The 24,041-nt window shown below is 40.8% G+C and overlaps 5 protein-coding genes across 5 annotated transcripts; 3 read left to right on the forward strand and 2 right to left on the reverse strand.

Annotated features, from left to right (window-relative positions):
• Positions 1-2,763: 2,763 nt before the first annotated feature.
• Positions 2,764-4,215, reverse strand: MELLADRAFT_116608 (uncharacterized protein; the record flags this gene model as incomplete). Its single annotated transcript, XM_007410454.1, has 4 exons — positions 2,764-3,691; positions 3,770-3,898; positions 3,966-4,089; positions 4,160-4,215. The coding sequence occupies one exon, from the start codon at positions 3,444-3,446 to the stop codon at positions 2,856-2,858; it is 591 nt and encodes a 196-aa protein (XP_007410516.1).
• On the reverse strand, positions 4,156-6,261 carry MELLADRAFT_106941 (uncharacterized protein; the record flags this gene model as incomplete). The annotated part of the gene is made up of 2 exons (XM_007410453.1): positions 4,156-4,403; positions 5,751-6,261. The coding sequence occupies 2 exons, from the start codon at positions 6,259-6,261 to the stop codon at positions 4,156-4,158; spliced, it is 759 nt and encodes a 252-aa protein (XP_007410515.1).
• A 5,571-nt stretch (positions 6,262-11,832) lies between these two features.
• Positions 11,833-17,014, forward strand: MELLADRAFT_77900 (uncharacterized protein; the record flags this gene model as incomplete). Its single annotated transcript, XM_007410414.1, has 13 exons — positions 11,833-12,084; positions 12,149-12,452; positions 12,530-12,860; positions 12,995-14,060; positions 14,125-14,191; positions 14,253-14,747; positions 14,810-15,624; positions 15,692-15,770; positions 15,875-16,180; positions 16,276-16,344; positions 16,428-16,535; positions 16,626-16,688; positions 16,756-17,014. 9 exons carry the CDS (start codon positions 11,833-11,835, stop codon positions 15,916-15,918), a joined length of 3,453 nt encoding a protein of 1,150 aa, XP_007410476.1.
• MELLADRAFT_123780 (uncharacterized protein) lies at positions 16,048-16,790 on the forward strand (the record flags this gene model as incomplete). Its single annotated transcript, XM_007410415.1, has 5 exons — positions 16,048-16,180; positions 16,276-16,344; positions 16,428-16,535; positions 16,626-16,688; positions 16,756-16,790. 5 exons carry the CDS (start codon positions 16,048-16,050, stop codon positions 16,788-16,790), a joined length of 408 nt encoding a protein of 135 aa, XP_007410477.1.
• A 260-nt stretch (positions 17,015-17,274) lies between the features above and the next one.
• On the forward strand, positions 17,275-20,550 carry MELLADRAFT_106943 (uncharacterized protein; the record flags this gene model as incomplete). Its single annotated transcript, XM_007410416.1, has 5 exons — positions 17,275-17,798; positions 17,886-17,960; positions 18,031-19,745; positions 19,851-20,217; positions 20,472-20,550. 5 exons carry the CDS (start codon positions 17,275-17,277, stop codon positions 20,548-20,550), a joined length of 2,760 nt encoding a protein of 919 aa, XP_007410478.1.
• Positions 20,551-24,041: the final 3,491 nt, after the last annotated feature.

Here is a 24,041-nt window from a genome sequence, read left to right on the forward strand (position 1 = left end):
AGTAAAATCTAGTTAAAGCCATTGGGAATTTGATAATAGGCAAATCCCGTGTTTTTACAAAAACCAAGTTGTATGCCTACTTTAACCACATGTTTTACAGACACCTCAAAGGTTGAGAAATGTGCTTGGAAACCACTGTTTAACTCTAGATTGGCAAGATGCACCACTACTGAGCACCATGGCATTTGGACCATGATGGCATGCTCAGGAAGTAAATGTAACAAAATTAAACAAAATTTAGTATAAGTGTAAAGTGATGGAGGAAATCACATGTCAGAAAAGGTTTCTGGTGGTGAATTATGAAAGCTCCAAAATTGGCAAAAAAAATAGTGTTTACTGGAGCCATTGGAACCACTGAAAAGGTTACTAGGAATCAGTTCCTTGCAAGTTAGTGTGCTGGTCAGGAAATACATAGGGGTCCTTGGAGGTTTCCACACATGTCAGAGGGGTTGTGTGATTGTGTAAAGGCGTAGTCCTCATATTTACGGTAAGAAAAAATCCTCATTGAAGCTCTTTGGGCAAAAACTGACAATTTTATTGAAAATGTTGACAGTTAGTAGCATTTGGACCCCTACATTTGCAGTTGTGGAAACACACATGATAAGTAAAACTTCTGAAGTGTTTGTGCAAACCCAAAAGTTAAAGCTTATTTGGATTCTTGGAGTGTGAGGCTTTAAAAATTATAACTTTTATACAGAAATATGCCACTTGAAGAACTACTTATGGCTCTTCCAGTGGCATTGGTACCCCTACATTTGCTCTTGTGGGAACACACTCCATAAGTAAAAATTCTGGAGTTTTTGTACAAGCCCAAAAGTTGAAACTGATTTGTATTCATGGAATGTGGTGCTGTGAAATATAACCCTTTTACACCAAAATATACCACTTGAAGAACCACTTATGGCCCTTCCAGTGGCTTTGGTAACCCTACATTTGCAGTTGCGGAAACACTCATGATAAGTAAAACTTCTGGAGTTTTTGTGCAAACCCAAAAGTTAAAGCTGATTTGGAATCTTGGAGTGTGAGGCTTCAAAAAATATAACTTTTATACAGAAATATGCCACTGGAAGAACCACTTATGGCTCTTCCAGTGGCTTTGGTACCCTATATTTGCAATGTTGCGGAAACACACATGACAAGTAAAACTTCTGGAGTTTTTGTGCAAACCCAAAAGTTAAAGCTGATTTGGATTCATGGAGTGTGGGGCTTTAAAAATTTCAACTTTTATCCAGAAATATGCCACTTGAAGAACTACTTATGGCCTCATTAATGATTTTTGAGGTCCTTTTTTCCTGAACGGTGCATAAGGAAAACTTTTTTGTTTGTTGAGATAAACCAAAAAAAAAAAAGTACCTTTTTTATTTCACATAAAACTATGAAAAAAACCAAAAATCTCAACTTTTTTTTTTTGGTCCCCTCACCCAAAATCATGCCTAGATACCTCCATAACGGATCTCATACTCATTGCCACAAAGTACACAACACTCAGGCAGTAAGCTCAATGTATAACTAATGCAACATTTTCATGCCTATTAGGTAGATGATTTAATGTAATCAATCACGCATAAACACTCACAATGAGTGCAAACAAAACATATTTCAGAATTAAGAATGTGGTACCACTAGGTATCAAGAAATGTCTTATTGTGAAAACCAATCAATTGGTTTATATAAATGTGAAGCACTTTGATCAAATCAGAATGATAATGCACTTCTTAACCCCAAGGTATTCTAACTTTAAGTGCCAATGCCTGTGCATTGCCTTATTTTCCAAACTTGTAAGGGTTTTCATCGTATCACATAGAATATTGATAACTTTTTCAATAATGGCTCAATCTTATTAAAAGTCATCTCAAATTTTCCAGTAAAAACCAGATTTGGTAGTGCTTAAGGCTGACTTGAAAGTGAATAACCCATCTTTTTAAAATATCAACCAGCACAAATTGTAAAAGAAGAAGAAGAAGAGTGGGCTACACATATTACTGAAAGCCCCTCGTCACCCAGCTTCAAAGTCTGTTGATTTAAGAGGTGAAGCCGAAGGGAGAGCTACTTGGGGTAAAGATGTACTTGGCCTAAACATAAGGCTGATCAATCAAGTCAAAATGATCCTTATAAGGTCGGTTCGGGATCTTTTCCTTCATTAATACGGTTGCTGACTCATTAATCTTATCTTTGACACCTTTAACTCTTAGAATGGGCTTGTCCGCTCGCTCAACACTTTACAGCTTGGGTTGAGCGAACTTTGAAGGTTGCTACTTTTGAGAACAACCATCTCCGTTCTAAATGTTGACAAATAGAGCTCCGAGATTGATCATCAAGTGCATATGTTTACTATGAATTTGAGAGGAAGCTCCGAGATTAATCATCGATTGTGTATGTTTACTATGAATTTATGAAGTCGAGAGCCAATTTATTGGCGCAAAGGCTGAATCTGATGTGGTCGTCAAAAACTTCATGTAGAAAAGCTTTTGTACTGCCAATGTGAACCTCGCCGGAGGGTTCAAAAGCCTTCCGAGTTGATCTCAGCTTGCACAGGCAGAGTTATGTAAAGGTATGCTGATTTTTCTCTTCCAAAAATCAGATAGTCAAGTCTTACTTACACTTTTCTGTTTGACCGACTTGTGACATGGGCACTCGTCAATAAGAGGCCAAGCCAAAAAATCGAGTCACAGTTTTGTGACTCGATTTTGTGAGTCAAAAGATTTGGACACATGGATTTGATTCTCACATATGAAGAAGTGAAAAGCCCACTGTATTCAATTTGACAAACCATTTTGACGGATCATGTTCATTCCGATGAGCAAGAAATTGTTAAAAAGCAAAAATTTAAATTCTTTTACAAAAATATAACGATATCACATCATCGCGTTATTGATATCCTCCCATTGTGCATCAATCTCTTCATCACTCAAGTCTCCATATAAATCTCCATCAGTATTAGTAATGCCTTCACTTTCTAAATCAACATCTGGTAAGGCCTCATCATCTACTTGATTATTTGCCTGAGTACCATCTTGCCTCCACATATCAATCAACCTACCTGGGTTCAAAGAAATCACATCTTGTGAGTACATATTATAAATCTTTTGGATTTGATTTCGCCAGCTCAACTTAAGATCATTATCGCCTTCTTGTGATGGTGTGTTATGAAGTACCTCACCCAGACACTTATTCCAGTCCGCTTGCAAGTCCATAATTTTTACTAGCCTTTCGTTTAAGATAATTTTTGAAGCCGTGATCTTACCCGCACTGCTAAGCTGGCTCAAAGCTGGATGGTCAATCAGTGGAAGAGGATCGGCGTCAGGAGGCCCGTGTGCCTGAAGTCGAAAAAGATGAGTTGATAGTGATTGGTGCAATTCAATTGACCATCGCATCACTCTTCTAACTTCCCACCCTAATCGGCGTATCTCCTCGTTGGCTCGGTCATAGTACGCAACCTGGCGCATTCCGTACTGTGTGTTAGAATCAACTGCCCACGGCTCGCGTCCATTGGTGAAGAGTCCATCGTTCCAGAAGGAGTGATCAAAGTCGATTTCGAGAAGCTCAAGGTAGGGGATGCTTGCCGGCTGTGATCGATGCGGAGATGTGGTAGAATATGATGTTACCAGCTTTTGATAGGTCTCCAGTTTGCTCTTTAATTTTGCAGCCTGGTCACGGAGTGACTTAAGTAGATGAGTTTTGTCATTGTAACCTGTGCATGCGTGAAACTAAAAGGATTAGTTGGAGATAAAAGTGGCAAGGGGAAATGATAGAAAAATAAATAACTCACCAATGCTCGAATTCTTCCCATCACGTCGGCTAACATCCAGGGGGCGTTTCTGCTCACATATTGCAACAAACTGATTACGAACTTCCTGCTTTGCATACCATATTTTCAAGATCTGATCTTGTTCTTGTGCTGCAGTCCAGGAAATGCAGGTGAGCATATTATTTACTTGATCTGAGATATACCGGTGAATGATTACCATTTAAATCGTTCAATATAGCTTCGGATCCTATCTTGGAACGTTGTTTTTCGATTTTTTTTTGATTTTGGTGTGTTCATCGAGTCTGGAAATGGCTTCATCAACATCATGTGCATCTCGATCCCTTAAAACAAGCTAGTGAAATGTAAGCTGCTTTATTCATTTCAAATGACAGATAATTCTATAAAATTTACCAAATTTCTTGAGCCATCTCTTCTAAGCATAGTAATCGACCAAGTTCAATTTTTTGTTCTTCTTGTATATAGCATCTCTTGTGTTGAGAGTTGCGCTCAACAATCCATTGTTCACGTAGGAACTCGTAAGTATAGCGGATGGTGGGGAATAATGAGCTTCTCTCCTGAGATAATTTGGAGAGGGCACTCGAAGTTTCACGTAATACAGTTTGAGCATTTCGTAGTCGGCGTAAAAGCCAATCACCTAATAAATCACAATCAGCTGCCGATCAGGTTGTCCAATTATATTAAAATCTACATACCAGTTGATTTCAAGTTGATTTCCACAAAGAATTCTGCCCGCCAATTTATGTTGAGGAGTCGATTAAGTCGAGTTGATATACGATTCACCGCCACCAATAATGCTAAGAACAACCAAAACCGTTCGAGGCCCTCACCATCGGTCAATCCCCAAAACGTGTTGAAGCACGGGTTGTACAGTACTTGACATGCCCAGTTATGTACATAAGCGTGAAAAACCGAAGTTCCGAATTTCAGTCGATCTACAATAGCTTCAAAGAAATTCCTCTTTGGACAATATGACATTAGTATGAAGCCTGAAAGGTTGGTAAATTGCAAAACTACTTGCCGCCTTTATGTGTGCCTCAAGCTGACAGCCAATGTCGTATAGAACTCCAATCTTGATATCTGGCAGATCTAGCAACAATTGCTCAAGAATGCTCAACGGATAATAAAGCCTGTGGACAGGTATTAAACGGATAAATTCATGGTCAGGTATTGGAATATGTCAAGTAAAATTGCATCACCTACTTTTCACCGGTTTTGTAGATATTGGCCAACTTCAAGGGCACGTCGTGTCGGCAAGTACATCCAAACAGACCAGTATCGTCGCTTTGTTTCCATGAGGTTGAGTTCCTCACATCGTTTGCTGCAGTGTGAGAGTCAGAGCATGGATTCTGAATTGAAATCGAGTTAGTAATAAGTTCTGATGTTAGATGAATCTGTATCGGGCCCACCTTGATGTTCTTGGCTTGGGCTTTGGTTGAATTCTGAAGAATCTCGTGCTTCGTCATAAGAGAGGGTTTAATGAATATATCCGGATACTCGTCTTCGGTAGGATTATCTTTGCTCGATTTAGTGTAGTGTCTATGTTGAAAGTTGCCATCTAATGCAACAATGACATGTGGTTCTTCAGGTAAATGTTGTTCATGGATTGCTGGACCAAAACATCGGCCACAGCGATCGGCCAATAATTGAGCATTTGAGAGGTTGAGTCCTTCATTATAAATTTTTTTCATACATAGCAAGATAGTTCGATACATGTTGACTGAATTAGAAAACTGTCTTCTAAGATCACGTTCATGGAGGAGTGATCTGTATTGAGACGTTCGAGGTTTCAGGCTGGTTTTGCTTCGTAGATTGAGAAATGACATCAATGCATTGATGAATCCGGTACTTGATATCACTGTCGTATTCCAAAGTTGATGGTGGAATTGAAGGAGTGGTATTGAGAATGCCGTCTGTGGAGATTGAGGCGAGCTTGAAATATATCCGTAATGTAAAAGCCGTACAGGTTTGGGCATACACGCACAGAAGAGGATTGGGTGCTTGCTATGAAATCCTAAGGTGTCAATAAGGTCAACTGAATCAATTGTGAGTGAATTTGAGCATTGGCAGTTGATGTCGACATCGAGGTATGAGGCTTTGGAAGTCCAATTTCGTGTTTGATACTGAAGTTCAAGGTATGTAGCAGTCATCTGAAATTCGATTGCATTCCACTGAAGTTTAAGATTCCTACGGGCCTCTGCATTCCACCAGGAACGACTGTCTTGAGCAAATTGATAGGCGGCGTCAGGGATCGGATGAGCTGGGGCTTCTGGTTCTTCGGGTAAAGGCAAGAATTGATTCAATTCGGGATTATCATCCAAGTCTTCAAGATGTCCATTTGAAGCGGGAACAGGATGGGTAGCAATGCCGAGAGAAGCCGATATCGATTGAGCTTTCTGAGGAGTCATCTTGGGAGGGGTACCAGCTTTTCGACGCCGTTTCGACCTCAAGCCCATATTCCCTATCAGATTCGTCGGTTTATTGGTCTTGCCCATATCGGTGAGGTGTATCGGAGGTTTGAATGTTGAATGACTATGTACGAAGAATCTTGAAGTGGTAAGTGGAGACTTGGAGTTCGACTTCAGTGGCCACTGGGTTGGGGTCACAGCCACCTGTACCGCAGGGCTGCTGCTGATACCGCTAGGGCTTCTTAAGCCCGATTTGGCCGAGTTCGGGTCATGATATTGAAAAATTTTTTTTGGTGAAGTTGGCGCCTGTATCAAGGCCAAATCTCAAGTGCTCTCTGAGATTAGCTGAGAACGCGGGGACTCGACTACGAGTCGCTTTTAAAACTTCCCTCGACTCGACTACAAGTCGAAGAAAGAAGGGTTCCGCGGTGGTGACGTTGGTAGAAGGTGAGTATTGTATAGTCTGAACCGGGTCGAACAGAGGTACTGGTTTGGTTTGTTATTGATTTATGGTGAGAGAATTGAGACAATCACTGAATGATTGGTCAGGCGAGGTTTATACTAACGTTGACAATGACACACGCATTGTTTGCTGACGGAGTGATGTTGGTAGAAGGTGAGTATTGTATAGTCTAAACCGGGTCGAACAGAGATACTGGTTTGGTTTGTTATTGATGAGGGTTGGATCGCCATTTTGACACGGTGGTGAGCGTGGCGGTTGGGAGCAAAAGTAGCCAACGCAGGCTATGTCGATGGTCGTACGCTTCGAGCAGCAGCAAAAGGTCGACATCACAATTTTAAGCGGATAGTCCTTTGTATTTGGTAGAATGCGTAGAAGTGCAGAACGCGACCCGGTGGTGAAGCAATTAGATCATGGCGGAGGCGGTCACGTGGGGTGCCTGATGTGACGAGCTATGGGATATGCCTATCCCGCGCTGGGACAAGCATACAACAACGCTCTGGTTAGTTTGCACTACAATGTGTAATAGGTGTTGGTTTGTAAACGTGGGTCGAATTGGGTCTCCTTGAATGGAATGGGGTGAGATGTGTAGCGACGACGGTGATTCCAAATCGGCGGGCAGCGTGAGTGTGGTGCGATCAAGACACGGTGATGGGCAGATGGAGGAATTGTGATAGCTTTGGTTGCGGTTAAGAGGAGACACACAGAAAATAGTCTCAGGGGATAATAGTAAGAGGACATGGTCATAATTCAGGGTTGCAGACCGAGGTTTCGAGGGAGTACAGCTTAGGTAAGTAGTCGATGGTGAAGGGTGAATAGAGATGCCGCATGCTTGGTGCGTGGTAGCGTGGCGGAGTGTAAGCTTAACTAAGCCCCTCTCGGACGAGCGAGTAGTCGAGAGAGGGGCTTAAATGGGACTCGCGTTTCATGGCGGGAGAGCTCCAGAAATTAAGTACCTTTATGTACTTTTCTGGAGCTCTCCTCAAATACTCATTGTGGGATTTCTCAAGGTTCAGATATGTGTAGCTTCATGAGAAGCTACACAACCTCGTACCACTTTCAGCAAGATTTGTTGGAAGTAAGGGTATTCAAAACGGATTTCCAGTTTGTTGCAATGTGTAGCTGGCTATTTCAGACCAGGAGGCTGAAATGGCAGCTTTGTCGGAAACTACCAATTTCTTGACAAAACACCACAAGGGTTTCGTCTTCGTAAAAACAATAAAGGACCTCGCGCCACCGGGATAAGTGTCCCTCGATATCCAAGGGTTTTGATGAATATCTTAAGGGTTTTAGCTTTTATCCATTTCGGCTCAAGATGTGCTCCGGTCAATATCCGGCGTGGTCGGCTCCATCCGACATCCGGACCGACGGTTATTTTTGACTATCCGGCATGCTGGACCCCCATCCGACACTCGAACCGGCTACTCGCCGGCTATCCGGCGGATATCCGGCCGGTACAGCCAAAAAAAAAAAAAAATAAAAAAAAAGAGAAAAGGGCGTTTTCGATCATCTTCCCCACCACCTCAAACCTTACAATTGTCTGAGAAATCCACTTATCACCGCGCAAACGACCTTCTCACTTCAATTAATCAACCTTAAATCAATTGATCAACATGTCCGAAGCCCCCACTTCAACCACAATTGATTTGTCCCATGCCGATAGCTCCGATACGACGGAATCTCAGTCAACTCGAAAAAGTTACGTATGGAAATATTTTAAAAGATTAGAAAACTCAGATATCAATCAGTGTCGTTACGTCATGAGGGATGGAAAAGAATGTGGCACGAAGTTGAAACGCGATCATAAAGGAAGTACTACTTCGATGAAGAACCACCTCACTTTCAAGCATAATCTCCGCGATGACGGTCCAATCGATGGAAGACAAGGAAGCTTGACTGCAGGTTTCAAGAAGATGAAATCAGTTCACATGGCGAGTCTTTTTGTCTTCTTACTCCAGAACACATCGACAATAGCTGATGTTCATGTTCTTTTGATTCGAAAAACTGTTAGGATATACTTGATGTTTCCAACCTCAAGACTAGTATATGTTATCTCATCGCCGATAACGACCTCGCCTTCTCAATCGTTGAGAAAGAATCCTTCCGAAGATTATTGAAGCTTGTCAATCCTGAAGTAAAAGGAATGCTTGTCGGACGACATGCAATTTCTAAACATATGCGCAGACTTTATTATCATCATGAAGATCATATCAAGAAACTTTTCTTAGGACCTTGCAAAGCAATCGCCATTACTCAAGACGCATGGACGTCTCCAAATAATAAGCCGTTTATGTCGCTCACTGGTCACTTTATAACGGAGAACTGGGAACTTATGGACCTGACTCTTGGCATTGCGGAAATCAAAGGTGAGTGTATCTTGTTTTCTATCGATCTGATCAACTCAAGCTGACTGACACCCAATCTTCCAGGTGCACACAACGCCGATAACTTTGCCGGTTTAATCATCGAATATCTTACCAAGTATGAACTTACCGATAAGTTGTGTGCGATGACTGCCGATAATGTAGGTACAAACGCTGCTATAGGTCGAGTCCTTTCAAATTCAGATGGTATCACTTTCGATCACACGAAACAAGTCCATGGTTGCGTGGCGCACGTTATCAACCTAGCTGCAAAAGAGGGACTGAAGGTTTTTGGTGAAATTCTCGACGAGGACGAAGAGCAAGATTCATCAAACTTAATGGATATTAACAACCTTGTCGACCCACCCGACGTGACTCAAGTAAACCTCAAGACCATCTACAATCGATGCCATGGTCTAGTTACTTGTACTCGGTCCAGCCCTCAACGTGGTCAACATTTCGCTGATATTGTCAAGCTCAAGCGTGCTATTGCTGCTGCTGCGAAGAAGAATCAGATTTCAAGAAACAATCCTCAGCCTCAAAGAAATCCAGCTGCGAATCCTCCATCAGCCCAAGCCGACCCTGATACTGATAATTCTGATCCTGCTGACACTGAGGCTCTCGATTATCTATTAGATGATCCTACTGTCGACAATGTTCAACCACCCCCAAAAACAAACCCGGCTGAAACTGCAACTCGCCTGATTGTCGATGTTCCCACCAGATGGAACTCTTCATATCACATGTTTCGAAGACTTTTGCGTCTACGAGAAGCATGTGATGAATTCTGCCTGCAAAACGAGTACAAAAAGTATGCGCTCTCCGGGCTCGAGTGGGATTACGTCAAACAAATGTGCAACTTCTTGGAACCTCTGAGCGAAGCAACTGACATACTCTGTAAGTCAAAGTATCCAACAATGCATCAAGTTGTTCCTTTGTATGTTGCAATCTTGCAAAAATTAAGATTAGTAAGTATTTGTATCTTTTTGATTTTAAATACACATTAATTATAATTGGCTAATGTGACTTAATGTACATCTAGGTACGCCATCAATACGATCACGATCAACTTCAACCCGCGTCTAAAAACATGATCTCAAAACTTGAAGACTACTTCAAGAAAGTCCTTACTAAACCTGCGCCAGTCTGTGCTACCCTCCTGGATCCACGCCTCAAAATGAGCTATTTTCAAGTGAGTTTCTTAATACTCATCTTACTTTGAGGTTGTACTGATCAGGAAGTATGTCTCATTTACCAAAAGGAACGATCCATGTTTTTTTCTGAGTACGACCTCTTTACTTCAGACATCAGGTCAACATTTGAACTAGAGGCCTTGAAATATGAAGTCGATGATTCAATGCCCACTCCAACTACCACCAGGAAATCCACTGCAACGTCTACTTCCGAGTACTTCGAAGACGCTATTTTTGGTGCCCCAGACGCTCCACAGGACCATTCGATCAGTGCGGAGATCACTCAATATCTCAACGATAAACTCGAATCCCGCGACACTAAGGTCCTAGATTTTTGGAAAAAACGTGGTAGCGATATGTATCCTGCATTGGCAAAAATGGCCATGACCTTCCTTGCCATTCCAGCAACTAGCTGTCCGTCGGAGGGGATTTTTAACAAGACAAAAAGGATCTTGGGGCCTCAGCGTACTAATCTCGCGTCCTTACACGTTGAGGCTCTCTTGTGTGTGAAAGATTGGCATCGGGTGTTTGGCCCTTTGAAACCTAGCCGTGATGCTGAGGATGATAGTGATTAGTTTTTATTTTTTTTATCATCTTGTTTCCCTTTTTATTCAATATTTTTCCTTAAATTGATGTAAACACACGGCTACCTGAGACTGCAATGATATGCAAATATCCGCCGGATATCCGACGGATATCGCATTTTCTGACCCCCTCATCCGATAACCGAACCGGCCGGAGTATCCGGGAACCGGATAGCTCCAAGGCCTCATCCGACATCCGGAACCGTCGGATGCTCCGTCGAGTATCCGACGGATTTTCGGTTTCGGAGCACATCTTGAATTTCGGCGGCAGTTTCGGCGAAGGACCAAACATCCAAATCTCGGTGAAGGCCAGTACAGGCCTGTACTGGCATGCTTAGGCTGTTACAGGAGGACGTAAGAAACCATTTGCGCAACGTTTCCTGAAAGCGTCACAGCTCTCAGTTGTTGATGAAAGTGGTACGAGGTTGTGTAGCTCCTCATGAAGGAGAACATACCTGAACCTTGAGAAATCCTACGGTGAGGAATTGAGGAGAGCTCCAGAAAAGTACATAAAGGCACTTAATTTCTGGAGCTCTCCCGCCATGAAACGCGAGTCCGATATAAGCCCCTCTGCGAGGGCGCGGCGAACGCGCTAGAGGGGCTTAGTTAAGCTTACATCTATCGTATCTGTGGCGGCCTTGGTTCAAGTAGTGAATCATCCATTGACAACTGTTTCGTCACTGCAATTAAAAGCGTGGTCGAAGTTAGATGAGAACAACTTCAGTCCTTAAGACATCAAAAGACTCGGATAATGAATTTTGGAGAAGGTGCCAAACTTTATGGAGGTATATTATTATAGACCAAGGAGACATGATTCTGAGATGAAATCACACCAAAGGAAAACTCAGTAAAGCAACTCATAAAGTGGCCAAGATACTTGCTGAATTTTTTGATGGAATCTGGTGAGCAACATGCAAGGCTAATCAAGGAAGACTTACGCAGTATCGGATTTTGAATCACGTGTTTGCACATGTATGCAGTCATATGTATGTATGTAGTCAATCGAAAGGGTCATCAAGAGAATGATCGAAGCACCAAACCTTTGAACCAATCCAATGATGACTTCAACTTCTAATCATCACCATCATCACCACCATAGTAATAATCCCAATTCAATCTCAAGACGTTATCATTTAATCACCGATCAATCTCTCAAGAATGATGATGGCAAATTCATCTTGATCAACTCCCAAGAATTAAAACTTTATCAATCTTGGCGTTCAACTATCAATCATCAGAAATCAAATCACAATCAATCTTATCTTCATCATCGTTTGATTTATAATTTAAGCAATTTACCCCAAGCTAAAGTATGTTATCAAATTGAATCGGTGAATCAGCAGGATATCTTATTGACTTTTGGTTGATTTATAGTGTTACGATTGGTTTACTAGTCCTAATCATCAATGCGACCTTCTCGCTGCTGGAACGTACAATGGAAGAGCCTATGTCATCAAGCTTCCTAAACTCAATCAAACTTTCAACAAATCAAACAATTCAACTTCAAATTCCAACCTCAACCAATCACCTCTCATTGGCCATTCCACCTTGCCTTCTAGCTCCAATCTTCGTCCTTGTACTGCTATAGCTTTCTCTCCTTCTGGTCGTCTCATTGCACTTGGACTTGAAAAAGGAAGAGATTATGGATTGCAGATACTTGATATTGAAGGTCTATCAGGTTCGTTCATTCCAATCACACTCAGTTTATCTCTTCCTTCTTTGATTAATATCTCTTCTGTTGATTTGAATCCTTAGATCGTTCGAATTCTACAGCCATGGAAACACATCTTCAAAAACCTTCCATTGCACATGCTGTGAACTCGGAGACTATCAATGCGCTTGGATTTTTATCCGTCACTCCAGCTTCGCATCAATCTTTGCTTTTAGTAGCCAGCTCGACCAAGTCAATCAGACTTTATGATTTACGTTCACCTGGTTTGAACTCTAATGAGCGTGGCCCTCGATCGTCCCTATCTACTTCGCATCCTATCGTATCTCAGGTACTCAATCCTAATGGTCAATGGGTCACTCGTTCAGTCGTTGGATTCAAGTCCGATCCATTTGATCCTCATCGTTTTGCCTCATGGTATGGCTTTGGTTCTCTTTATCTTTCAATCTCATTCAACCTATTGGCTATCAACGCTAGTCTCTTGTTGGCCTTGGTCAGAACTTGCGATTCCTTATCAAAGGGCTTGCTTGCTTTTGTACTTGATCTTCTAGGGGAGATGACGGCTGTGTAAGGATCTGGGATACCCGCAAGACCACCGAAAGTTTACTTTTGCTTTCTGAGGACAGCGTCAGTCATGAAACTCGATCTACTTCGGCTCGTTCCAGCAAAAACCCACCCATGTCCTTAGGTTCAAGTTCGATTCAATCCTTGACCTGGTCCAAATCCAGGAAAGGTGTCTTGGTCACCCTGTCTGCCGATCCTCAACGTGTCAGAGTTTGGGACCTCGTCGAAGGATCGATACAGTCTACGGCATTGCGCAATCGTTCCGAAGGAATGACATCTTTGAAGTCTTGGGATAATGTACCCGCCTCACTCACAAACGCTAGTGCTTATCGAAACAGTGCCCAGTCTTCTCCAGTAGCATCATCACAAGAATCTCCACGAATTTCTGCTTACACAGTATATTCCACTCGTTTACTCAAGCCATTGAAAAGGACTTCTCAGATAATAGCGGGTGTCCGCATTCCTACAATCACTTCATCCGAACGAATCCCTGGTCCTGATTCAGTTTTCGAAGAGATTTCGGAAACCTATCTAGGTATCTCGCGTGATGGGCACTTAGAGTTCCTGGAATCTCGACCATCAGGGGAAGCTGCTTTTGGATCCAAAGGCAATATGGTCATCAGCGATGGAATGCGTCTCAGAATTACCGCCCGTCCTTCGAATCAGGATGATAAGGTGTCGTGCAGTACCATACCGGATCTTCGTCTGCCCATCGCATCCCAAGTAGCAAGTCCGGAGAATCAGGCTAGCTATATCCCTAGCCCGGCTTTTAGTCCATCAATCTCTACTGCATTGTCTGATGCTGGTCTACTTACGCCACGTCCATTGGGTTCTGAAGGATATCCCTATAATCAATCTCAATCACATCATCGTCCACCTTTACCAAGCGATCTCGCTGAATTACAACTTGCCAACAAGTTCGGTCGTCATTTGACCGTCAATTCAACCTGGGAAAACTCGATGGGCTGCGATAAGAGCAAAGATGGACATTTGCTTCAGAATGATATATCTGCAATCATGATGAAGCGAGCTTGTGTAGGATATGGTACAAATGTATGACATCTTGTACTTGTCACTTGATCCCATTGATGATTGACTTACGAATCATCTTTCCTAGCTCCTGAGAAATCAACAACTTACGTCCGACAGCCCAGAGTTGTCTGGGTTTTGGGAATGGATCGCACGTAAAACATTACCGCTTTCTTGTGTTGTAGCTTTTATCCTAACTTTGAAAATTTGTTTTAGACTCAGAAAAACTCTTTCAACAAGGAAACGGAATGGTGAACGGCTACGACTTCAGCTTCAGAGGCGTATTATCAATTATGAGGGGATTTACCACTGGGACTGGTCTTCGATCGGAAGTCCCTAACTGTCAAACCTATAAACATGCAATCTCAAGCACATCGGATGCATTTGCACACTCCGATCCAAGCCTACGTACTTCTCATAGCAGAAGGTCAAATTCACGTAATCCAGATCAACAGAAAGAATTGTCTAAATATATGAAATCTGTTAGACAATTCAATCATACCAATCAGATCAATAACTTTACAATTTCATCCGAGTTTAGTGATCAACGACAAACTGCTCTGTTCCTTTGTGGACCGGATTACAATTCTAAAGATATCGATCAAATCGCTTCAAAGTATGAAGCTTTGGGGATGTATGGTAAAGCTAGTGCGATTTCATTCTTTTCTGGCAACACGCAAAGAGCTATTACCAGTCTACAGAGGAGCAACGGTTAGTCAACGGTACTCACATCACTGTTTCGGCATAAACTAATTGATGAGGTATTTTTTTAGATACCCAATTGCAGCTTCTCGCCCCACCACTTGCAACTCACCTCAATACGCAAAGATCAGGACATCCCCGTGACCCACTCTTCGATCAAGTCTGTCGACAATTAGCCAATGCTGCTGAACCTTATATTCGGGCTGTCTTTTCATATTGCTCTACTGGAGATTGGCATGAGGTAATTGATGAAACCGGTTTACCCCTCAAGGATCGAATTGCTGTAGCGTTACGATTTCTTCCGGACGAGGAAATCTTTCATTGGTTAGATGGTGTGGCACGTGACATGGTGTCTTCAGGTTGCTTGGAAGGAATTTTACTCACAGGGCTTCAACCATCGATGAACCTCAGTATCAATGGTGAAGCTCAGGTTTCTGATGGATTCAAACTTTTAAAAAATCACATCAATCGGACTGGCGATCTTCAAAGTGTAGCCTTATCAATTTATTTATTAGTACCTGATAGATTACATTCTTATGGGATGGAACGGTGTATAGAAAGTTACAGAAGATTATTAGATCGATGGAAACTTTATACAGTTAGGATTAAATTTGATATAGCTCGAGGAAAAAAAGCAAGAGAAATCACAAGTTCTCAAAAATCATCAAACTTACCTTCTCTTGTACCTTTAGCTCCACCTCAATTGATTATTTGGTGTCAACATTGTTCTGAAGTTTTATCTGATGCACCCAATGTTACGGCTCATTTGAATAGTATTTCGTCTATTCCTGATCTGGGTACTACTAATACATCAAATCTTCATGGTTCGAATCTTGCTAGTATGGCTAGTTTTAAGAATGTTGGACCTACACCTGTGGCCTATCGAGTAAGTCCACTCTTTCATGTTACGCATCCTCAATTTTTGATTTTTTTGACATATCACACGTTCTTAGACAAACCGATGTCCTGGATGTGGTAAATCTTTACGAAAATGTGCAATTTGTCTAATGTCTAATAGTAATAAAACGTACAGTAAGTCTTCAAAACGTAACTGATGATTTTGTTTGTTGATTATACATAATTGTTGATAATACGATCCCCTCCTTTTGTCCTACCGCCGGGAAATCCTTGAGAAGCGCAATTCTCAAGTGGCGTTCTGTGGAAAGTCCTGTGTTTATGAATCGAAACCCTTTCGTCTGTCATAGGTTTCTTTTCATCTAAAGCCTTCTCGACCATATCTCAAGCCTTTGAAAGCTGTGACACGTTAACGCACCTCGGTTCTTGCTCTTCCCCAATGTCTTTGCCAAATATGCTACAATCATTTTTGAAGATATCGACTTCACTGTGGTTACTGTGGATTTATAGGTCGAATGTGGCAACTGTAGCTGGTCAAAATGTTGAATGTAACGTAGAATTTTCACTGAACTCGGACGGTAAAGGAGGTACGTGATTTTATTTCGGTCTTCGTGACCTGACTTGGCCATGAGCATATACCCAGTCTTACAGAGATCTGCTTGTTGATTGCTCAAATTAAAAGTGTGCAAGCATCTTGGATCGTCTACCACAGATACATATCACTGCCCTCATTCACGGTGCTGGTGTCAAAGTGAGTAATATCTAAAGTAAATCATCATCTCCTTGTCGGACGGCTCATTTTTGGACATCTTTCATTTACATGTGTACCGGAAGATAATCAGTGGATTCCAATTTCTGCATGCCGCCTGCGAGGATCTGGAGTTCCCGGCACAAGTTCTCAACAATGTGCAACATATGATCTCGTGGCAGGCAATAGTTTCAGTTAGTATTCTGAGTCCTCAGTCTTCCAGCCCTCAGATCAAGATTTCTGATTGGAGCTTTATTCTTGGCGACTGAATTGTTGATTTGTAGATTGTAAAAACCCCGCAGGTATAGCTTATACATGCCATCCAGACCATTATCCTCCTGTCATAAGTCAGTTATAAAGTCTCTTTGATCAATGACAAAAGCTTACCTGACTGAATTTTTTGTTTCCCGCTAGTATGTGACACTTGCACATTGATACCAGATTCGTAACACTCATAACTACTTCGGAGCTGCTGAGGGGCTGTTGAGGTTCCTGATTGGTGATCTGCAATAGAATCTGATTGAGTAGTTGTCCGTCATCGAGAAGCATTGAGACCCATCAGGACACAATGTGTGACAGATATGACAGTGTTTAAAGAACAATTCAGTCCATAAAACAATTACCATAATGCAGTAGTGCAAATGAAACAATACACCAAAGTAAATTTCATCATAGTAGAGGTGTTTTGACCAGAACACATACTGCAACAAAGCTGGTTTCATCAATATACACATTAGCATGCTTGTTTGTGCCCTGTTTCATTGGAAGGGTACCATCCAGTGAGTGAGATAAAAGGTTCCAAAGGTTCTGTCTTGCAATGAACCAAAAGATGTCTTGCAGGCCTATCAAAATTTCTATTATCATCACACAACTACTAGTCACCATCAACTTAGCATGATGAAGACTACCAACCTCAAAAGGACAGTCATCATAATGATAAGGGCGATGCATCATCTAGCTCAACATATTGCAAAGCCAATGCGGCAATATCCAAGAATGGCAAATAGCATCTCACATGATATGAATCCTAGAGTCCAAGGAAGTGAGTTTTGTAAAACTCAGTACTTTGATCCCCCTGTGCCCATTCCAGATGGCTGGATGGTATATGATTCAACAACTATGATACCTCTATTCAGTATCATAGAGGATGCTCTGTTATATCATCAATCTCATACACTTCAACCTCTTGTTCCTTCAAATGTGATGGAAAGTAGAGTCTCCTATCAAGATACTCACTCTGAAAAAACACATACAGGTCCAACAAATTTGAGAAATCTCAAAGGATATAGTGAATTCCACCCAAATTCTTTGAACAATAGAAATCCAGTTGACACACAATCAAAATTGGTCAACAATTCAGCCAATACCCATGATGGTAGCTCAGGGGTTGATAAAACCCCATACAAGTCACATCTTTTGAGGTTGTCAAGTGTACAAAAAAGGTTTGGAAGTCCACAGTATGTTCCAGTTACTATTCTGGGCAAATGATGCCATAGAAATGATGTTACTGATACTTGAAATGTTATTTCTTGGTGTATATGTAGTTCACAAGAGGCTGAGAAGATTGGTCACATTGGTGAAGATAAAACCAAGAAGGTAGAAACCTCAGAGCAACAAAGGTATTCTGTGATCATCACATTGTGACTGCTAGAAGGGGTATTGACATTCTCATTCAATTTTTGTTCAAAGTGATGGCAACTTTGAATCTCAAAACACATTTTTAAGAATCACCAATTCAAATGTGGGAGAAGATGTTTCCAAAGGCCTTAAATCTTTGGAGAAATCTTCAATGCCAGACTCTAAAGGGACACCAGCTGGAAATTATAATCTAGAAGACTTGACTATCAAAAGATATGATAAACCATCAACAGAGAAGAAATCTCTAATATTGGAAGATTATCAAGAAGGTTATCAACAAGAATTGATACCTAGAAATAATTTTGATGTGAGAACAACTGGTATAACTCCCAATAGACCTGTAATCTCTGATTTCAATCCTCATGGACCACACTCAAACCTGGAGAACAACTTATCCCATGAGGCTTATGATTTCTGTGAAGATGCAGCAAGTAAAATTGATACCTCTTTTTATGATGCAATATCAAACAAGGAAATCAAGGATTTGAATGATGAAAAAAACACATGTGTTCTTGATGATAACAAGACTGAGATGTCTGCGGAGAACAAGGAACACCTTCTAGGAGCACTATCTCATGATATCATTGGGTTTCAGAAGGCCTCAAAATCAAATAATCTAGCTGAGAATAGCAAAAGAGAGATCCCTGGTGATGGAGACATTGAGAGAAACAATATTTCTAGAACTGCTATTAGTTTGGAATCAAAAGCCGCTACCAAGGAATGGAGCATAGTCCAGAGCAGGAATAGTAAGACAAGAAATTGTTTTGTCTCAAAGGATCATAAACACCTTGAGGAGCCAACATTGCCACAACAATTTGCACCAAGCTCAGGAGATATTCCAGTCAAAAGTGATGACAAAGGTATCCAAAAAATACTGGAAAACCATAGTGGGGGAAATACATCATCCTCTATTAATACACTTCCTACACCTCTGGAGATGAAATTTGTAGAAAATGAAGCTCCTGTAAATGCACAAACAAAAGAAACTTTGTATAGGAAAGATTTGGATGTGGAAAAGGAAACTCAAGCATTCCAGCACAAAAAGAAAAAACACAAAAATACCAAGGCCTTGATAAAGTCAAAACTGAGCACAGATGGTAGAGAGGAAGATATTCATACATGTGATGAGCATCTTAAAAGCCTTCCATCCATTGATATGAGCAGTGGAACAACAAACATCCAAGATATCAAGTCATTAGTTTCAAAGATATTATGTGCTGATGATAAGGCTGACTTCCTAAAAATAAAAATTGGACCTGAAGATTGCAATCAGATATCATTATTATTAGGTTCAGGAAATCAAGGCCATTTATTGAATGAGATTTATGAACACACAAGAATGATGAAAAGATTGATGAACCCTTATGAAGCTTGGAGAAGATCACAAACTTTACACAGATATGTTGACCAGGAAAACACAATTCTGAAATGGAACCTTAAAAAAGGACAACTTGATCACAAAACCCATGCAGTAGCAATGCTTCTCAGGGTTGGCCAAAGATCACCTGTCTTTTATGATACAGCTCCTGGTAAATGGAAACTCATTAAATCAAGATGGGACAGCTTGAATGAAGTGCAGGCAGACTCACTGAATTCTCTGATTGATATCAAGGAGCAAGAAGCAAGGCTAGCCACAATCTCTGTTATGGAGAATGCAGATCAGCATTGGATGAAATCACTTTATGGAGAGTCTGAATTGCAACAGTTGAAGATGCAAGGTGTTTCTATCCCATTATTGTTCAAAGCAATATATGTTATGGATCTAGGTAAGCCAATCAAAGATGTGAGTTGGAAACATTTGTCACCCAAGGAAATTGCATTCAAAGGGAGGGAAATGTTTAGCTTGATGTTTGGGTTCATCAGGTTATCAGACAAATACTATGATACTCATCAAAAGAATTGGATTGCTACACCTTTACGTCACTTTATTCTGGAAGATCAGAGGTTGTCCCTTCATTTCCAAGCACGTTTGAAATTCTTAGTCAATAATACTCATGATGAAGATTTAGATGGCACATTGACCTTGGCAGAAGGATTAACAGCTCTCCATTTTGGAATCTTGCTTGACAGACTTACAGGAATCAAATTTTTGTCAAGTTTAGCAAAAGAAGATGTACAAATTTCTAATCAGGATATCACCATTGGTCAGGAAAGTAAAACCTTCTATTGGTCAACCCCATTGATGGGAAATTGGGACGAATGGAAGGTAGAACTTCAGCCATATTTGCAATTCCTTGGGTTAAAAATCCATCTTGTGAATTAACTGTTGATGCCTTCACAAATCAAAGTCTTGGCTACATACCTAAGAAAAGACCAATATGTATTGTTTTATAGTTCTTGGTCTAAAATTCTTGTGTTTTCTTCTCTTCTATACTTTGCTTTGAGCTTAGGAATATGGTATCAAAAAGGGGACAAAAGCCCCAAAGGAAATGATTGATTTATTCCCAATACTATAAAATCCCTTTTTGTTTGTTTCAAATTTTGTATTACAGGTTCTGTAAAACAAGTGGTTTTCCTCATGCAGGAGGAATTGTTTTCAGACTAAAAATTGAAGGGACTTCTGGAAGATGAAGGATGATGTCTGACTCAAGAATTCTTAGTGTCAAATCACATCTTCAATGGTCACATTGGGCTTCTTTTCTCCCACATGAGAATAAATAAGGTCATCCAATTCAAGGAGCTTCTTTAGCGATGAGGAATGGAGGCATGCAATATCACCAAACCTGCACAAATGGATACCTTCCAATGTAAAACCTGAAAGTTTAGAGAATTTCTGTGTCATGCTCATGTTGGCCATCAATATAGTACAAATTATTTTTGGGGTTATCCACTTTAAGAGACATGTAAATGCATGGTATGAATTCCTGGAGAGCCTTGTTTCCATATCATCTGGGAACAGCTTGAAGAGAAAGTGGAGTAACATCATAAAATCAATCTCCCCATTGCTACTTTGTAGTCAGAGTGACTTTCCAGTGAAGATAGATAATTCATCTTGGAATGCAAGATTTTAGGACATTGCCTCCTACAAAAGGCACACATCGTGGGACTGGTCCATGGAAAAGAAAGTGCGCGCTCTTTATGAAGATACAATTCCTAGAAAGTGCAATTATGTGAAAAGGGACAACCTATAGAGAACTCTCAAACCCAATCAGGTTAAATGATCTAGGACCTAAGACCTTCAGAGGAAGATGAGTCACAGCTCAATTCCTGTCGTTCTCAGATCACATCCTAGAAGAGAGCTATATAGCAAGCTACTCGTACTTGGCTTTGTTCTCTAGTCCAATTTTTTTATTTCACTAATCCTATCATCATCTCTTTTTCCATCTCCTAATCAACAATCCAATCTAGAGTCTTAATACTCCAAATAGTTATCTATTATTATTTTTTGAACCTCCCACCCACCCCCATGGACATGTACAGGTTTCGCGCAACTTAGAGGAGGGTTCACACTAGTGGTTTGAACTCTCCCCTAAGAAGAAACCTACAAGCACGTTTCTATTTCACTCCAGGTTTCAGGGGAAAAGGAAGCTTCCCCTGAAACCTACCGCCCACTTCTACTTCCTTACCTCACTTAGTAGAAACTAAGCAAGGTAAGGAATAACTTTATTAAGAAATGTAAGAGTTACTATTTGAGAATGGAACTTCTGCACAAAACGATGATCCTTGAAATCCATTTGAATTCCAGATAATTATGGACTGCACCATTAGGAAGGCATAGATGGCATTGGCAATTAAGATGGGAATATTGGGCTCATGAATGAGTCATTTTCTGAAAGCTTTGAATACATATATTGTACTTGAGAAAAACTTGTTTGAATGAACCAAGATCAATTTTAAACAAGCAGGAAGCACAACAGGGGGTTGTTTTTCATAGTGCTCATTGCATCTGCAATTCACACCTAATGTATATGGAGTATATTGTGTTAGGTACTACATATTTAGTGGTGTAGAAGGGTTTTTTTGTCACATGAAAGTCTCAGGTAAGATGCACTGCCAACATAGATACCTTAGTTCATGAAAGCCAAGGTATCACTGAATTCAAATCCTTGTGCAGATCTTGTCTGAGGTTGTGATCCAAGGTATTTGTTTGTGCCAATAGATACCTTGAATCAAATCTTTGTAAATATTCTGTCCAAGTATTTCAGTTCAATGATACATTGGATTTCCATTCTGAGGTAAATTTGTTGGCTGTGATGTTGATCTGGTCGACTCCTACACCACAAAGTATTGGGTACATGGTTTGGTAGGGACATGGCTGCTGGGAAACAACCCTGGGCCAGCAACGCAGGTGTTGCGTGTTGCGCTGCGCCTGCGTTGCGGTTTTTCTGACCGCAGCGCAACATAGAATCAAATTCTAGGTTGCGGCCTGACCCGCAGCGCAACATCATTTGTCAAATCGATGGATTTTTTGGGCCGCAACAACATTTGTTGCGTTGCTGCCCAAAAAAAATCACAGTTTGGCGTTTTTTGGCGCTGTTGCGCCTGTTGCGTTGCGCGACGGTCAAGGCGCCGCGCAACCTGACCTCACCTTTTGTTGTTGCGGTACTTACCGCAGCGCAGCATGTAATGCAGGTTTGTGCTGCGTGTTGCGGAGCAATGCACCAAAAAACACTCGTGTTGCGGTGCGTTGTGTTGCTGGCACAGGGTTGTGGGAAAGGACAAAGGGTGGATTTGTGATTGTATATGCATGCTACACCACAGCCAACATATTTACCTCAGACTTTTCAGTCCAAAGTATCATTGGACTCAAATCCTCAGACAATGTCTGTCTGAGTAAATATTGAGAAAAATTAGGATACATTATATATGTTATAATCTATTTGGGACAATTTTGTCAGTGCAAAAAGGTACATGATGTATCACATGTGGTTTCATTATTTAGATGAGCAGACAACTGAGAAGACCTGTATGTACATGATTGTAGCCATTTACTGTGCCTGCTGCACACATGTAGTGTGGGTTTTATGGTTCAGGTGTGCAGTGGTAGATCCTTATATGACAAACTATACTCTGAATTTTTTTTCCATTCCTACTCAGGGATAATGTATAATGTTCATAGTGCATATAGTGATATGAATAAAATATAGCTCACTGGGTTATGAGTGTGTTTACTTAGTGCAGTTTTCTAGAAATCGGTTTCTAGGGGACCTCTTTTGTACATGTACAAAAGTCTTTTTTTAATGAAATGTCTTAATTTCACTTTTTGAAAGGAAGAGCTCACAAAGAGAATGACAAGTCTTTTCTTTTAAGCTCAACAAGGCACAGAATGGTATTGGTGATGGTACAAACAACCATCACCAATGATGTCAGATTCAGATTCATTTGTCTCAAACTCCACAGCATCCTCAACCTCACTTAGAAGGATCAAGCTGCTCAAACGTGTCATCTGAGCTGGTAAAGAATACCCAGAGACCCCCTCTTGCATGTCAAAGCTTTGTGGAAATGAATACACAAAAGAAATCTTACAAGGCTCTGACATCATACTGTTTTGAGCACTGAGTTGCATGGACAAGCTTGCCTTCAGTTTGATTTTTTCCAGAGTTTTTTTTGATTGAAGCAACTGGTGTCAAAGTCAAGCGATTATTGATGGCATTGTTGCTACCAGAATGAATTAGACATAGTTGAGGTGATTGGATACAGTGAGATGAAAGAAATGAAAGGTAATCAAGAGGATGGTAAAGTCAATGAAGGTGAAGAGTTATGTGTTGTATAATTTCTGAGGTTATGAGATGGTTTTGGATAGGTTTATGACTTTCTGTACAGTGGACAGGGATTTGTCCCAAATTTTCAAAGAAGTCAGAAAGTGTGGAAAGGGGATAAAATTTGCTAATATCAAATCAAATTTTGGAAAGTCACTTAAAAAGCAATTTTTATAAGCATTTTGTACATTACAGAATGCTTGGAAATATCAACTTGGCACTTACAGAAATCAAACCACCTAACTCTAAGGCCGTGTTTGGTATAGCTCACAAAAATTGGGAGAAATGTATCATTTTTTGAAAATAATGCATTTTACACTTTTTCAAAAAAAGTCATTTGTTATTGATTTTGCCCTCTTTTGC

This window comes from Melampsora larici-populina, assembly GCF_000204055.1.
Source record: "Melampsora larici-populina 98AG31 unplaced genomic scaffold MELLAscaffold_20, whole genome shotgun sequence".
Taxonomy (NCBI): Eukaryota; Fungi; Basidiomycota; class Pucciniomycetes; order Pucciniales; family Melampsoraceae; genus Melampsora; species Melampsora laricis-populina.